At 38.1% G+C, this 17,373-nt stretch overlaps 1 protein-coding gene across 1 annotated transcript in view; it reads right to left on the reverse strand.

The window, feature by feature from the left end:
- AMMECR1 (AMMECR nuclear protein 1) overlaps window positions 1–17,373 on the reverse strand; it is a 116,391-nt gene that overhangs the window by 46,650 nt on the left and 52,368 nt on the right. Inside the window, exon 2 of the mRNA XM_055337576.1 lies at window positions 16,887–16,997. Coding sequence (XP_055193551.1) covers window positions 16,887–16,997 — 111 coding nt within the window. The remainder of the gene's footprint in view (window positions 1–16,886; window positions 16,998–17,373) is intronic.

The raw sequence follows: 17,373 nt of genomic DNA on the forward strand, positions 1-17,373 counted from the left end.
GGAGACACTGGGTAACGCCTTAGTTCTCAATGAGTAACTGCTCCCTACTGCAGCTGGATCTGGATCTTCTCCTACTGAAGGGCTCAGTAGATTTGATCCCACTTAATTTCCAAGTCTGACAAAATCACAACATGGAAGTGGCCTAACTACTGGCAATTGTTAAGCACAGTAAATCCCCTCTCCTTCTCTAATCCCCCTCAGAGGTCCTACATTCACAACTTTTGTTTGAAACCAGATGTTTTGTGGAAATTAACACATTCCTATTATTTTTTTAACACATTCCTATTAAATGCATATAAACAGCACTTTTTTTTTCTCCCCAGTGCAACTGAGCTTTGTAAAAATTGAGCATTCTGTTTAATCTCCAAACAGTTTATTCATTACATAGATAGGTACTGCATAGTATATGGCTGGGGGAATGACAAGGAAAGTTGAGCTCAGAATAGGGTGGCAACCTTTCAGGAGCAAATATTCCCACAGTTGATAATTGAGGCTAGGATAGAGGCCACATCTCTCAAAAGGACTTTTTTTTTTTTCAAAAGGACTTTTTTTTTTTAAAAAAAAGATTTTATTATTTGAGTAAGAGAGAAAGCATGAGTGAGGTGGAGGGGCAGAGGGAGAGCAAGAAGCAGACTCCCCGCTGAGCAGGGTGCCTGACATAGGGCCCTGTCTCAGGACCCTGAGATCATGATCTAAGCCCAAGACAGACACTTAACTGACTGAGCCACCCAGGCATCCCTCAAAAGGACTTTTTTAAACTTGTTAATATAATGATCCAAATGCTATCACAATCCCCAGCCCAAAACTTCTTCCTTGGGGAAATGGGGGGGGGGTCCTGTTTTGTTTGTTGAATTCAAGGTTTATTTCTGTGTCAACGCAGATAATCTACATGGTTTCATTAACAGAATTATTAAGGATAATTAATTAGATATTAATAAATGGCACAACATGAAGGCATGATCTGGGATCGCTTACCTGAAACTTTGGGCCCCCTTCACCCAAGGTGTTTAGCCATCACAGGTAGATCATTTCTGACAAATCACCACCCACTCATCTGAGCTTTTTAAGACTAGGAACTATAAAACTTCACAGCAATAGCCATCTCTCTCTTATAAGGAGTAAGAAAGTAAATACGTGGACACCAGTGCCATTGTGAATAAAGTATCCTTCGTGAAACAATTCCAAAAAGCATCCTTATGGCACCAGATGCTTGTAAGTTGCAACTGTGCACTACAAGCAATACACAGGATCTTAGGCTCCTTCTGGTTCTCTTTTATCTCATCTGTAGAATGAGTATGTATAAGTTTTTCTGTGGGAGCACTTTTTAAAAAAAGTTTTGTTTATCTGCTTGAGAAAGAGAGAGAGAGAGAGAGAGAGAGAGAGAGAGAAGAGGGGGAAGGGCAGAGGGAGCGTGGAACCCGTTGCGGAGCTCGATCCCACAACCCTAAGATCAGGACCCGAGCTGAGACCAGGGATCAGATGCTCACCGGACTGAGCCACCCAGGTGCCCCTGTGGGAGCCATTTTAAACTTTTCATGGTTACATTTTTTATAATAGCAGACCTTAACAGCTACAACTAGTGTATCTTAAATATTTTGTCTGCCTAAAACCTCTCATAAAAATGAAGGGGTTTCAAATGACAGCTGATGCAGTTATAAGGCAAGTCATGCAACAAAAATATCTTGATCTAAGATTATAAATAGAAAACAAAACACAGATTTGTCTCACCTTAGGTTATGTTCAGGTTCCTCAAAAGGAAAGTGAATCGCTTCTGCAAATTAATTTTATTTTCCTCTGATTTACCTTTTCAGAGACTTGTTACCTTCACTGCTCACTTCCCTTGCATAGGCTATGGCTCCTGGTTCTTTAGTGATCGTAACACACCTAGCAAACAACTACTGTGGTATACTAAGGGAACTCACTCTTACTCAAATATTTATTTTGATCTATGCCTAATTCCCCACAGCTACTTAAGGGATGCAAAGGTGTAAAAAATTTAGCTTAGGTCCTTAAGGGACAAGCAACCTAAGTGAGAGAATCACGTGCAAAATTAAGGATGCTGCAAGGCAAGACAAATAAGATGCTGTACCAAAGGTACTAGCACAGTGTAATGAGCACACAAAGGAAGAAGCAGTAACTCTGGGGTTTGAGGAAAACCCTGGGTGGATCCTTTGGGAAACAGAACTCTGCAGTGTGATGCTGGAGAGCCATGAGCATTTACAAAGTTATTTGCTTTGGAAATCAAAGACGTTCCTTCAGAAGGTTCTCTCGGTCTTGAACTTAAAACAGGATACACCTCAGGCAAGAGACAGAACAGCAGCAATCAACTTGGACATCTAACTAGTTGGCAGAATTTCTGCTCTACCAGGCCCCATCACCCTTTCCTCTCACCTCTCTGGCCTATGCCACAAGTCTACAAATGACACTTAAGTGCACTGGTTAGCCTCTCTGACATCCCAGAAACTAAAAATGTTACTAACTCCTGGATAGGCATCTTTAGCCTTGTGCTGGTTTCTCTTTCATGGCATCATTAATTTGCCCTGTTGCCATGATGAGTCTCTGGTATGTGGGACCTGAATATGTGAAATGATGACTTCATGTGCTGGCAACATTCTTTGAAATCCTATTAGGAGACATGAGACATGGACAATGTATCCAGCAACACTGCCATTCCTTTTATAATAATTAGCAGGCTGTATATGAATTTTTAAAAATGGAAAAGTATTTTTCCTGTCAGGCTTTAAAATGCCTCTAACCTGAAAACAGACTTTTGATGATGTGCTATTTGTTTCAGATAAAGATGTTTTTAAAGGGATCAAGGGCAAAAACAAGATACAATGCCTAAGGTTCTAGTTTTCATTACAGTTTACCTCAAAGTTGATAATGTGCCCATAAAAGTCCCATATACAATTTTTTTAAGATTTTACTTATTTATTCATGAGAGACAGAGAGAAAGAAAGAGGCAGAGACACAGGCAGAGGGAAAAGCAGGCTCCACGTAGGGAGCCTGATGTGGGACTTGATCTTGGGGCTTCAGGATCATGTTCTGGGCTGAAGGCAGGCACTAAACCACTGAGCCACCCAGGGATCCCTACAATTTTTAAAAATACATTTAACAAATCTCCCTTGCTTTTCAGATACTCAGATCCCCAAATCCCAAATGCAGTCAGAAAGAGACACAATCTGGATAGTTTCTTTTAAATTATTTTTTTAAAAACCTTCTGATTATAAGACATCTAAGTATGGTACAAGAGACATCATCCATGTCCAAATACATCTAGTTCCTTCTTAAGATTCTTTTTTCATTTCTACAAGAAAAATGTCAGTCATGGATATATTTGTCCTCCATTTATATAGCTGTTTCTTGTTTTATGGTAAGTTGCCCCAAGGAACGTCAACTTGCAAAAAATGAAAACTAATGCCATAAATTTGATCTAAATTATGTGGAATTTGTTCCCTTAATTATAATTTCTAAGAAATGGACTGGTTTCTTACTCCTGAAATTCTCCCTTTTCGAACAGGTGTAGAGAAGAGAAGAGCCAGGGCTTTAACCTACAGTCCCTTTATGGGGAAGCCTTCCCTAACCCCCTACCAAAGTCAGAGTAGATTTCAGCCAGGTTATACCCAATCGGAAACCTGAAGGCTGAACTCGTATTCCATGTAAACTTGCTGGGATGAGATGCAGGTGCTGCACAAAGCAAGTCAAAGCTTGAGAGGGTGGCCCTGAGGAGATGATCTGTCCTGAGGGGACTGAGGGGATCAGTACACAGACCTGGACCAAGAGGATAATAGCTGTGAAGAACACGGGCACATGAAGGAAATGGCATGTCACATGATTCTAAAAGGAAACAGGATCTAGGAGAAGTGGAGTAAAGACTGTAGCTTACGGAGTGCAGGTGTGAGGGATTTTGAGGATGCTAAGTCGAGTAACTGAGACACCACATGAAAAAAAGAGTTGTTCAGTGTTTACTTTTCCTATGAATGAAGGCCGGGGGATGCCGACTGAGTTAGGAGAAAAAATAGCTATAAGAGGCTTTCATAGGAGAGAGAGAGAGAGTAGTATACTCAGTGGCTGGGAACACAGACTTCAGAGCCAGATAGAATCAGGTTCAAATTCAGGTGCGGTCACGTATTAGCTGTGATTCAGCAAGTGCCTTAACCTAAGCTCTGTTTTTCACTAACTGTCATATAAGTGAAATACCTTCAACAGCACATATAACTGACAAGATGAAATGAGGTAACTTACATGAAATACTTTGGATGGGTCCAACGCAAACACACAAATAGAAGCTATTAGTGATTACTGTGATTAGTAAATATAACTAATAGTATGTTGGAGGCCATATTTGAGGAAAAGAGAAATGTAAGATAGGAATAAATATATTTATGTGTATGTATGTATCTGTGTGTGTGTGTGTGTGTGTGTGTGTGTATTTGCTTTGGGTTTTGCTTTGGGCTTGTCTCACAGATTCTGTTACTCCTGGAGTTTTGGTCGAATAGTTCAAAGGGTATTTATTCTTCACTTTATGGAAATATGCCAAAAACTCGATACAAGGCAGATAACTTGGGTGTTGAGACTCTACATTACAAATTGATTATTCTATTACAGGGTGCCTTGGCATGGTATGCTTCTTAACATGAAACTAATATAAATACGTTTTCCTACTTTTATAGAAGCCTTCTGTTGTGAAAGTTGTAGTGATGGTCCCAGGCAAATGTCAGAACACCTGTGTTCTCACTCTGGTTCCAACTTTGTACTATGAATTGCTGGATGGTATGAAAAGATCTTGTACCAGTTCTTTCTTGGAATCTATGGACTCTCTGGCCCAGCCAATTCCAGAAGTTTAAATGTAAGCAGTGAGAGAAGCTGTGGCAGCAGCAGCTTCAAAGCTTTCAATAATAGGGGGCCAGTTACAGTTGTTATGGGTGGGTGGATGGGAGTCAGTTGTAAAGCTACATATCTTACTACTCTTCAATTTCTAAAGGCTCAGACATTACTCAGAGGGTAAGTTTAACCACTGCTGGTTAATGTGGCTTTCTATAAAGAATAAAGTGCTAAATATAGGCAATCTTTGACTTCTGGTGCTTCAACTAAAGCTATGTGGTAACTGAAGTTGTGGCAGTGGGTTTTGAGGTGTTTGAAAAGGAAATGGCTTACTTAACTAGTAGTGAGATCCAAGTCAATGGAGATACTCTGATAGAAGCTCCTTGCCCATTTCTTGGAAGATTTTAAGAGGGATTCAAGTATCTGTTAAAGGTTGGACTGGAGTTTCTTGCGAGGATTCCCTCCAACTCTGTGGTTCCATGGTGAGCAACAATTCGCATTGTGCTTCTTCAATCACTTCTAGCACCTATCCCAAAGAGATCAGCCTTATGTTAACTTGCTTTCTAAAGTGTTCTGGATAAGCATCCCTATCTCCAGGATCAGTCTAACTCCAACTGGCATTAAATTATCCCTCTCACTACCAGTCAGAATCAGAAACTTCTAATAGCTCAAGTACAGTGGCAGCAGGGAACAGTGACAAAGGTGAGCTAACTGAAGCAGACAGAAAGGAAGAGAGTGGAAATAGTTATCTGGATCAAGTTGCTCTACAAAGTGATGACACTTTTTCTATTCATTTGCCTTGATATGGCTTGGTAAACTACTGCTGAGGGTAATTTCAAAAGGGAGAGACAAACATGTAAAGTTAATCATTACAAACCAGCGTGTCAAGTGGTGTCATAGAGGCCTGAACAAAGTGCTGGGCAGACAAAGGGATTGGCCAATTTTCCTGTGGGAGTGTCAAGGGAATTTCACAGAAGTAAGGAGCAAGCTGTGTCTTGAAGGATGGGGAGGAGTTGACTGGGTAGGAACAGAGAGATACGTGGTTGGCAGAGAAAAAAATGGTTCAGAGCCAGAGAGACATGAAAGACATGTATTTGGGAAGTGGTGGATAATTGTGCATGGCTGGAATGTGAGGTTAGGAAGGCTGTGCTTCTTAAGAAGGATGGGAGGAGGGGTACCTGGGTGGTTCAGTTGGTTAAGCATCTGCCTTCAGCTCAGGTCATGATCTTGGGGTCCCGAGATGGAGCCTGCTTCTCCCTTTCCCCCTCCCCACTACTTGTGATATTTTTCTCTCTCAAGTAAGTAAAATCTTGGGATGCCTGGGTGGCTCAGTGGTTGAATGTCTGCCTTTGGTTCAGGGCATGATCCCGGGGTACTGGGATCAAGTCCCGCATCAGGCTCCCTGCAGGGAGTCTGCCTCTCTTTCTGCACATGTCTCTGTGTCTCTTATAAATAAATAAATAAAATCTTTTAAAAAAATAAGTAAAATCTTAAAAAAAAAACAAGAAGGATGGGAATAGGAGATGGGCAGGGGTGAGGCAGGGCTAGACAGAGGGTGATGGCACTGTAAAGCATTAACTTCACTCTAATTGAAACAGCTTTTGGAATGACTTTGGTTTTTACTCTAGGCAAGACAGGAGGGACACAGGGGGACTTCTCGTCTCAGGCATTAGGATTAACAGTCAAAGAGGAGAGTTTAGTCTTGCCAAGGGGTGTGTTCATGCCCAGTGTGGCTATTGGGGTAAGTGTGCTACTCTGAGCAGTAATGAAGCTCTGAAGAGGGAATTAAAATAGCGTGAGAAGCACGCACGTATGCTTAAGACCACACACACACACCTTAGTAAGCAGATTCAGGAGGCACCAGAGCATCTCCAGACACCACAGGTAACAACCTGACAATGGGGCCTTTTAAAAAAGGGCCTTTTGAAAAGAGCGGGTATATTTTACCATATGTCCTCACACATTGGTGAGTTTAACATAGTCCTCCTTTCACCACAGAGGTTGGAAAGAGTGGCTTCGAGCTGAGACTCCCTCTCCTGGCCACTGTTCTTGATTCGAAGTGAAACTCAAGAGAGGAACAAATGAACAAATTCTCCTCTGAGGCCAGGGATGCAACCAGAAATCTCCCCCTTTGTCTATAACATCTCCAGGCCCCCTGAAACCCAACCTGTGTTGGCATTTCCACTTGCTACTCCAAAGAGCTTTCTCCCCCCACATCTTGTTGGCTCTCTCCAGAGGGCTTTTGAAAAGAAATTAATTTTAAAAATATCCTCATTTTTTTTCTTTTAAAATTCAAGGCAATTATTTTTAGAACTATTTGGGAGAAATCTCATGATTGGGTCTTCCAAATGTAGAGTGTTTCCTATTGCTGAGACAAGCCTGAAGTTTTGGGTGTGGTACTGAGTCATCTGCACGCTCTTGTCTGAGCCCCCTTGGAAGTGGGTGCAGTCTATGTTCAGCTGAACAAAGTGACCTGGCCCACACGGGGACTGAACCCATGACCTCATTAGCAGTGTTAATCTAACCAGCCACGTGTGGTTATTTACTGCTCTTATATGCAACACCGCTCCACTCATTTCAAAGGATTAGCAGATTTCTCCAGACCTAGGTGAGCAAATCAATCCCCCTCAGCTAGGGAGCAACAGAAGGTCATCTTAGAAGAATGGCTTTGATTTAAAGCAGCCTAAAGAAGTTTGCGGGTTTTTTTTTTTTTATGTTTTTCTTTTAATTCCAGTATAGTTAACATACAGGTGTGTTATATTAGTTTCAGGTGGACAATATAGTGATTCAGCACTTCATTCATCACCCAGCAGCCTGAACAATTTGAAAGAGACTTTCCTCCCATTCTCAGTGAAGTAGCAATAGTTGAAACCTTTGAAATAAGCTTTGTGGACCATATATAAAGCAGTCCTGAAAGTCGTTGGGTATAGCAACAGGAAGCTGAGTTCTGGGCAATCCCTTTAATCAAAGCTTCTGACGAATTTATTTTTATGGCTTTTTCTAATCTTTTCTTTCACCACTAGGAAGGACACAAAAGTTGGCATTTCAATGTATAAATTAAAAAATGAGGGTTAAAAATAGTGATGTCATGCTGATCTAATTTCAATGATGAAGCCTATACTTCCAATAGATTTATTTATAGGATAATTTTGTGAGCTGAGGTAAAAAGTGTAAAAGAAATAAAAATGAGGGGAATCCCTGGGTGGCTCAGTGGTTTAGCGCCTGCCTTCGGCCCAGGGCGTGGTCCTGGAGTCCCGGGATCGAGTCCTGCATCGGGCTCCCTGCATGGAGCCTGCTTCTCCCTCTGCCTGTGTCTCTGCCTCTCTCTCCCTCTCTCTGTGTATCTCACGAATAAATAAATAAATCTTTAAAAAAAAGAAATAAAAATGAGCTTTCTGAACATGAGACAAATTGTAAAGCTACACTCCACGACTCCAATATATTTTCTTCACTTTTAAATTTTAAACATATGGAAAATGCAAATTTGATACTAATAATTAGAGCCTCATTCTCAACAGAATATGCTAAATACCATTTCCCATCTTTAAAAATTCTCAGCATCCATGAAACTCTTGTTCTAACAGAACTTTTCAAAAAAAAAGCCTCCATTTGTCCATGCCTATTTTATTATATAGTATGGGTTCTTAAACCTTTTTTGTAAAGCAGCAGCTCAGATAAAGTAGCTCTCTTTAGGACAAGACTTTTTTTTAAGATTTTAATTATTTATTCATGAGAGAGAGAGAGACAGACAGACACACACACACACACACAGAGAGAGAGAAAGAGAGAGAGGCAGAGACACAGGCAGAGGGAGAAGCAGGCTCCATGTGGGAGCCCTATGTGGGACTCGATCCCAGGTCTCCAGGATCAGGCCCTGGGCTGAAGGCGGCGCTAAACCACTGAGCCACCAGGGCTGCCCTAGGACAAGAGTTTTATATCAAATGTTTGATCTTTATGTAAAAAGTGAGAGAATGTAAAAAAAAATCTGGAAGTTATTTCTACAACAAATATATCTACAACATGAGATAGAGGGCTGACTAGTGTTTTAGCCTTTAAAGAACACAAAATTGTTATCAATGATGAAAATGAAAGTTTTCCAAAGGCTACTATTTTGGATATCCACGTGAGGTGGTTTAAAGTTTGAAGGAAGGCAAAGAATACAGAGGAAGGCTTTGTTTCTTTACCTTTTAAGGAAATCTTTGAAAAAGTATTTTCTCATGCTTATAAAATAGGAACTAAAAATTTAGTATTATTTGCTGCACCATGTCTCAATATTCAGTTATTTTAAAGTACTAAAATTACTAGCAACACTGTTCCCTAGAAGTGTTAACACATTATTTGGGGCAGCCCCGGTGGCTCAGCGGTTTAGCGCTGCCTTCAGGCCAGGGCATGATCCTGGGGACCCAGGATGGAGTCTGTGTTGGGCTTCCTGCATGGAGCTTGCTTCTCCCTCTGCCTGTGTCTCTGCCTCTGTGTGTGTGTGTGTGTGTGTGTGTGTGTGTGTGTCTCATGAATACATAAATAAAATCTAAAAAAAAGAACATATTATTTGTATGATACCCTAGACAGGAATAATCGCCATGAGCATATATTGGTGTAAGCATCTTATTCTTCCAGGACACTAAGATACAAAATCTCTTCTCTTGTTCTTTCAGGTCCTCATGATTCAAATACTTTAGATACTTATAAGTAGATTCATTATTTATTTTGTAAATGTTCAGACAAAAATAAATATATTGTTAAATGCCTACAGTATGATTTTAGACTGCATCTAATATAATAATGATTTCACACAATTTTGTGTTCTAATTTATCTTTACCACTTCGGTCTTTCATCTGAAAAAAAAATGGAGACAGTCTCAAGCAATGATTCTGACGAAAGGAGGTAGATATCAATTTACTATACTGAAACAAAATATGAATTCATTTTAATGGGACAAGAGAGAAATTGAATCTAAACTATTAACTTTTAATTTTCTTCATTTGCCAAGTATCAGGCTATAACTCAACTGGTTCTAGTTAGTCTTTGGTGAACTGTGTATTCACCACACATGCTCTTTTAAATGTGCTCTATTTCTGGGGTTTTAATTTTTCAATAATAAGTTCATTTTTCCCTTCAAAATATGTATTAATCTCTCAAAAAACTCAATACCTTGTATATGGTACTTTGATATTAATAATTTATACATGTCCTTGGGATTTGGGACTTTTTGTCCATATGGATAAAAACAAACCAAAAAAATGGTTTAGTGGTTTTTATTTTTACTCCAAGTAGACAAAGGATGGACCAAATAAAATAATTTCATTAATTGCTTTAAATGTATTTCTACTTTTATTGCAGATGTACAGTATCTGTTCATCCAGTGCCACCTCTGACTCTTTGGCAAAAATCACCTTCTATCTAGGGCTATAATTATTTATATAACTTACTCTTATCTCTCCTACTATATTATAAATTCTTAAGGGAAAATTTAGACTGGATTTGCAGGATGAGCTGTTTAAACGTGAGTAAAGGGGAAATAGCAGCCTCCCAGGGGCAAAGAATAGGGTCAATTTCTTGTAGTTTACCCTCTTATGAAATGGAAGAACCAAGAACTCTGACATTGCAAAAGCCTATTTTCTGCTTCTCTCACATCTTCACCTTTTTACAGATGGCCTATTCTGCTTTTTCTACTCAAAGGCATTGTGCCTGTGGCCCTAAAAGCAACATGGGGATTCCAACGGGATATCTGAAGATCTGAAAGATATGATAAGGAACTGGAACCTGACATACTCACTACACTTAATTTCTGCAGTAGTAGGTGCTATATGAATTCAGATCATTCTCTATAATTCGGGAGCCATTACCCATACTGGGAATGGTTCATACTCTAGTTTTCCCCTTCCACATTCTGCTGGCCATTTTTCGGCCACATCTCTGTACATTTAGCACAACCATGGAACAACAAAAGAGTGCATTAAACTAGTGGCTAAAAAGAGGATTCCAGATTTCCATAGATTATATTTAATTGTGCTACCTTATGAATAATTTTTAGTAGAGGGTATATAACAATCTAGGTTTCAAACTACACCTTAAATTAAATGCTTGCACAATCTGAGAAACAATTTCTCATTTGGTAACTTATACACTAAAACTAACAAATTAGGTACAAGTTTTAGAAGTCAGGCCAACCTGCCTTTTGTACAAAGGCAACAAAATGTGGACAAATTAAGCTAATTAAGTTTGCATACTTAATTTTTGATACTTCTAATTTATTTTTCCAAAAAGCATATTTTAACCAGGAGTCTTGCCACAGACACTTGCCAAAAGTAGTCTAGCCTGAGCATCTCCAGAATGAGCCTCCATGACAATAGTGTAGTTAGAAGTGACTCATGTACAGCTTTTCTTTTCATGAGAAAAATCAATCTGGGTGATGCTACCATGAGCACTAATATTAAATAAGGTTGTGTGAGGGGTTTGTTTAATCTAATTATTCTCAATGAGCCAAGTCCAGTTACCTAAAATAATTAAGAATAACAATGATCACAAAATAGTCCCCTCTGAAAGGGAAAAACATAATTATGCTGCTTATAATGGTTTTAGTCTCATATTGCCTTAGAAAAATGACAGATGATAACACTAAACACAAAAGCGAATTTGGTTTACAACAAATCTAGTCACCCAGAAGAACCCAATCTAGCCAGGGCCTTTGAAAGTAATAAAGTAGGTCTGTCAGCTCTTTCTAAAAGCTCAAAAATCCTAATAGAAAATGAACATTTATAACATAGAAACAGTCGATCTCAATATCTCTCTCTCATACACACACACACACACACACACACACACACACACACACACACACCCTCTCATTCACAAAACAAACTCCAAAACAAAACACATCACCTTTTATGTGGTCACCCTGTTCTTTAGAAATGAACAAACCTCCATTGCTAATTTCTCAGAATTAAGTAATGCGACAAAGTGGCATGGTTCAGAATCAAGCTCCAGACACTGCCCACACACCTGCATAATTATTTCACTGCTGAGAGGTCTAAGTCCAACAAGTAAATGAGAAGAAAAGATAGTCTTTTAAGTTTGATGACAGGCCACATTTCTGTTTTACAAAATAAGAACATCTCTATTATTCACTTATATGTTCCAGAAGAATTGCCACCAACTTGAATTTATATAAGGAATCAGACCTATGCTTTGCTGGGCAACATATTGGCCAAAATTTTAAGGAATCTTTGTCTGACATGTTTGTGTTCATCTATGTTAGTTGTGATTCTCTTCCTATAAAAGTATATGCTCTAAGTACTAAAAGAAAGGAAATAAGTTTGCCTCAGCTTTCTTACATGTAATGGCCATAAATGCAAGTAACTTGGCAAATACTAGACATTGTTCTTCACCGGGGACAAAGAATATTTCTACTTTGAATCTCTGACCACTAATAAATATAGTAATTTGTGGACCTGAACATGTCACCATGGATAACTTCTATAAATAATTCTGAGCTCTCCATCCTGCTTCTTATTTGCTCTAAGCTTTTCTGCTTTTACCCAGAGTCTCCAAGGACAAGGAAGGAATAGTCTATCTCATAGTTCTACATTATAATTCTCACAGTCTTTCTGCTATCTACACAGAAATTATGCATTTTTACAATTGGGAGGAAATCAGCCTATTTATAAGGTTTCAGTTCAGTCTAAAAGTTTCAATTAGGAGAACATAACTTGACTATGACAAGTGTTTTAACTTTAAAACTGTATGTTTATAAATTAACTTAATCTATGATAGACATTTCATTTAAAAAGGACCTGGCCAATTTTAGATTTAGGTTTTAGAGATCAAGGGACCATAAACAAACTAGATCATTGTCTTCTATAAAATGGTTAGCTTTTTTTTTTTTAAAAAAAAAAAAAAAAGGTCCTCAGGATCCCTGGGTGGCGCAGCGGTTTGGCGCCTGCCTTTGGCCCAGGGCGCGATCCTGGAGACCCGGGATCGAATCCCACATCGGGCTCCCGGTGCATGGAGCCTGCTTCTCTCTCTGCCTGTGTCTCTGCCTCCCTCTCTCTCTCTCTGTGACTATCATAAATAAATAAAAATTTAAAAAAAGGGTCCTCAACCAGATATGTGTATGCCCATGTACACAGCATCATTATTTGTAATAGCCAAAAGGTTGAAGTCACCCAAATGTCCACAGATGAATGGATAAACAAAATGTGCTAGATATACACAATGAGATATTCCTCAGCCTTTTAAAAGAGAAGGATATTCTAACACCTGCTACAACATGGGTGAACCTTGAATTATGCTAAACCAAATAAGACTATAACAAAAGGACAAATACTATACAATTTCACTTATATAAGGTATGTAGAAGAGTTCTATTCAGAGACAGTAAGTAGAATGATAGTTGCCAGGGGCTGGGGCCGGGAACAATAGGGAGTTTAGTGGGTACAGACTTTCAGTTAGGAAAGATGAAAAAGTTTTGGATATGAATGGTAGTGATGGCAGCACATCAATATAAAGAATTATACACTTAAAATTGGTTAAAATGGTAAAATTTCATGTTATGTATATTTCACAATAAAAAAGGGTATATCTGAGTAACCTTTTAAAAACAATAGTCTTATCTAATCACGGGTGAAGACAGTGAAAAACCAGACATTCTAATTTTTTAAAAAAGACATCTCTACCTGGTGAGTCTTTAATTTCAGTTTATTTTTTGTTTTGCTTTCTCCTTCCCTTTTATCCCTAAACCTCTATGTTCATTTGATTCCATTTGTAAATTTTGTGGTTTATGGTCTTTTAAGATTGAAGAACAAATTTCAATAATCAGCAATCATGTTTTAAAAAAATTGTATTCTTCTCAAAGTCCAGTCCATTATTTATGGGTGGCCAGAGAAAACAATTTCAAAACATACAGAAGGATATTTTTGTAATAAGCAGTGTCTCTTTGTACAGTACTAATCCAAGTCAGTTTTCTTCTGACTAGTCTATACGACCCTGTATTATATACTTTTCATAATGCTATCTGTAGATTTTCTGGAATTTAAATAACGTGCCAAAATTTCAATCTTAACTCCTAACTAGATTTTGTGAAGAATTATCAGTCCATGATTTATACAATTTATAGTAACTCTCTTTGAAGTTCATTATTTTCACAACAAATCTGCAAAACATAATTTCTCAGAAAAACTTACATTGTCTTATCTTGAATGTCGTAATTAAGAGCTTGGACTTTATAGTCAGATGGCCTAGGTTTGAATCCTGGTTCTACCACTTACTAGATGTGTAAGTGGATAAATTATTTAAATTCTGTAAACTGCAGTTTCCTCATTTTTAAAATGTGGCATTAATACCTGAGTTGTAAGTAGCATGCATATAAAGCTCCTCTGAAGTTTCAACAAAGTTTTTACTTTGCACGTTTTAATAAATGACAGCTATCAATAATACCATCAACAGCACCTTGTAGAAATGATAAGTGCCCCCTATTTAGCTGAAAGATATTATGCTGCAACTTTTTTAAAGATGACTCCACAGTTTTAACTCTAAGCTGAATCTAGAAAAAAAAGAGCAATTGTATATTGTAAGATGTGTTTTCTTTTGTTCATCTCTTCCAAATAACTACATTCTTATTGCTATATAAGCAAAAGGAATTAAGCCAAACAGAAGCAAAAAGACAAGGGGGATCCCTGGGTGGCTCAGCAGTTTAGCTCCTGCCTTCGGCCCAGGGTGTGATCCTGGAGTCGCAGGATCGAGTCCCACGTTGGGCTCCCTGCATGGAGCCTGCTTCTCCCTCTGCCTGTGTCTCTGCCTCTCTCTCTCTCTCATGAATAAATAAATAAAATCTTAAAAAAAGACAAGGTATGTACATGTGTATACACACACATGAACACACATATCTACTGTGCCATACACCATTTCAGGAAGTTGTATAAAAACATGAGAAGAAAGTTGAAAAATAAACAGGAAGACCATAGATTACAATGAAGGTAACCATATATACAAATGCAGGCAAATTTCCAAGTTGAGCTATTTGAATGTTTCATTCAGAGTCACATTATTGTCAGAAAAATACTAAAATTCTTCTGGTAATACCCCTAGGAGACAGATCCACAAGTCTGGAAAAGTTGAATATTTTCATTCCTTCTTATCAGTGTAGGTAAAGATTTCATCTTTTCTTTAAACAAAACAAACTCTTACTACAGTCACTACTACTACAGATTTCTAAAGTATATAACATTTGATACTGGGATTTCTGCCACAATTTCATTAGAAAGTACAAAGGGTTTCTGTACTATCCACTTGGACTTTTCAACTATAAAGAAAAATGGAAATTTTATGACAGACTTATATTTCTAAAAATGTATTCCTTGGGATACTAATGGCCTAAGACAATGAATGGAGTGGGAGGATAAAAGGGTTCTGTGGTCAAAAGAGTTGAATTGGGAAATGCTGCATTCTAGATCCCACTCTTAGAGACTCACAACACTATTGACGTAAAAGGTTCTGAGAAGTCCTGCAGTGAGCACAGCTGCTTAAATTTGCTTAACCAGTGTTCCCCAAATTTATTTGGCTATAGAATCCTTTTTTTCCAAGCAATAACCAAGGAGCCAGTGTTCCTCAAATAACTTATTTTAGGAAATGTGTAATAAATTGCCTTTGATTATCTATTTAAAAAGTAATTTTGTATGTACTTGTCCCAAAGAGGTAGTCTCTGGCAGAATTTGCTAAAGTCCCAAAATGAGTCCATGGTATTTCATGTCAGGAAAAAAAATCTAACTTGCTTAGACTAGCATTTACGCTATCTTTGGCAAGTTCAAGTCATTTCTAGAATTCGTGTTTTGATCTTTTTACTGCCTGTATGTTCTTAATCAAGTCCAAACACTCAATTCTAATGCCTGTGCAAATATAAAAAGTGAAGGTGACCCTCCAAGCCTTTGCTTTTCTTTCCAGTTTCACTGTAAGCTAAGAAAACCCTGTAGTTGTGAGCTGTACCTTCAACTATAAGAATACTAAACTCAAAAAAAAAGAATACTAAACTCAGTTACCAGTATTTTATTAACTGCTACCACAAGCTGCATTTATACAATCCTATAATAAAATAATGAATGTTCTGCAATGTTACTCCAGAAGCAAAGTAGTGACTGGATATTATTTCATTCCCCTAACACCTCCCTAACATCCCTACTAAGTATATAGAACAAAACCCTGTAATTACTACTTTATCTGTTGGAGGTTAAGCAACGTGCCCCAAGTACCAACAGTCAGCAGGGACCAATTTGTTGTTGGACAGATACTTGTGCATATTACAACTATAGAAATTGTATCAGATAATCACCCTGAAATATGAACAAAAACAGGAAATTCCTTTACTAATAGCTTATTATTTAAGGAATTTTCTTCTTTTGAAATAATTCTGGAACATAATTTGCTAGAAATCTAAACTTGAACCAAAAAAAAAATCAGATGGCATACTCGATAGCTTTTTGTGCGTTTGGAAATTAAAAACAAAGCCTTAACAACTGCAATGAGGCATTCATTACTTTGTCCTTGTGTTAGACGAAACAAAATAAGTAAGCTACAATTAATTCTGGGTAAAGTGTGAATGTGAATGATAACACTGCCAGGCTGTGGCATCCCTTTCCTCCTAGGCTCTCCCCTCCATTGCAGGAGTACATAAAAGTGTAACAATACATGTAAGATGACATCAACAATTCTTACAAAGCCTAACAGAGAAGACACAGTGTTATTAAGGAAATAATACATTGTGGTAAGCCATTGACTTTTGGGCATCCATTTTCAAGTTATACAAAATAAGCTGGCCTTTGAAAGAAAACACTTTAAAACATTTATGGCAAAATACAATGTAATCACAGTATTTTATATTTTGATAAAATGTGGCAATAAAATTTTACCAGGGATAAGGCAAATGTTGAAGAGAAGGAAAAATCTGATGTGAAAGGAGTCAAGAATGTTAACAATTTAGTAAAGCAAAGGAGTTAAAGTATCAGGTTCAAGTTTCATAAGTTTTTTTTTCTTTTAACGTAGAAGCAGAGGTAACAAAAATTGTCTTCACCTGGTAAGTGTGTACTCCCTGAGTCCTGAATGCAAGTTCATGGCAGAAAAAGTACCTATGCATCCACGCAATCTTTTGTCTCGACCAATCTTCCATGTTACAAACAGTGGGCTGTAACGGGAGATAAAAATAAGGTCAATCCATCAATTCAACTCAAGACAGTTATTTATTGAATAATTATCATATGCATGGTTAGGTACCTGAGACATAAAGGACTACATGACAGGCCCCCCAAGGGGCTGGGTCTAGCCCAATGGGACTGCATTTAACAATAATTATTTCTGGAATGTACTGAGTGTATTCTATATGTTAGGCAGCACGATAAATGTTTTAAACAAATTATATTAATCCTCATCAACAACCCTAAGAGGCTGAGTAATTCTATTACAAACATTCCTATTTTACAGATGAGGCAGTCCCACAGTTAATATATAATGAAATAATAACTACAACCTGGACAAAGCCATAACCAGCATGGCCCAACAGC

The sequence above is a fragment of the Nyctereutes procyonoides genome, unplaced genomic scaffold, assembly GCF_905146905.1.
Source record: "Nyctereutes procyonoides isolate TBG_1078 unplaced genomic scaffold, NYPRO_anot_genome, whole genome shotgun sequence".
Classification (NCBI taxonomy): Eukaryota; Metazoa; Chordata; class Mammalia; order Carnivora; family Canidae; genus Nyctereutes; species Nyctereutes procyonoides.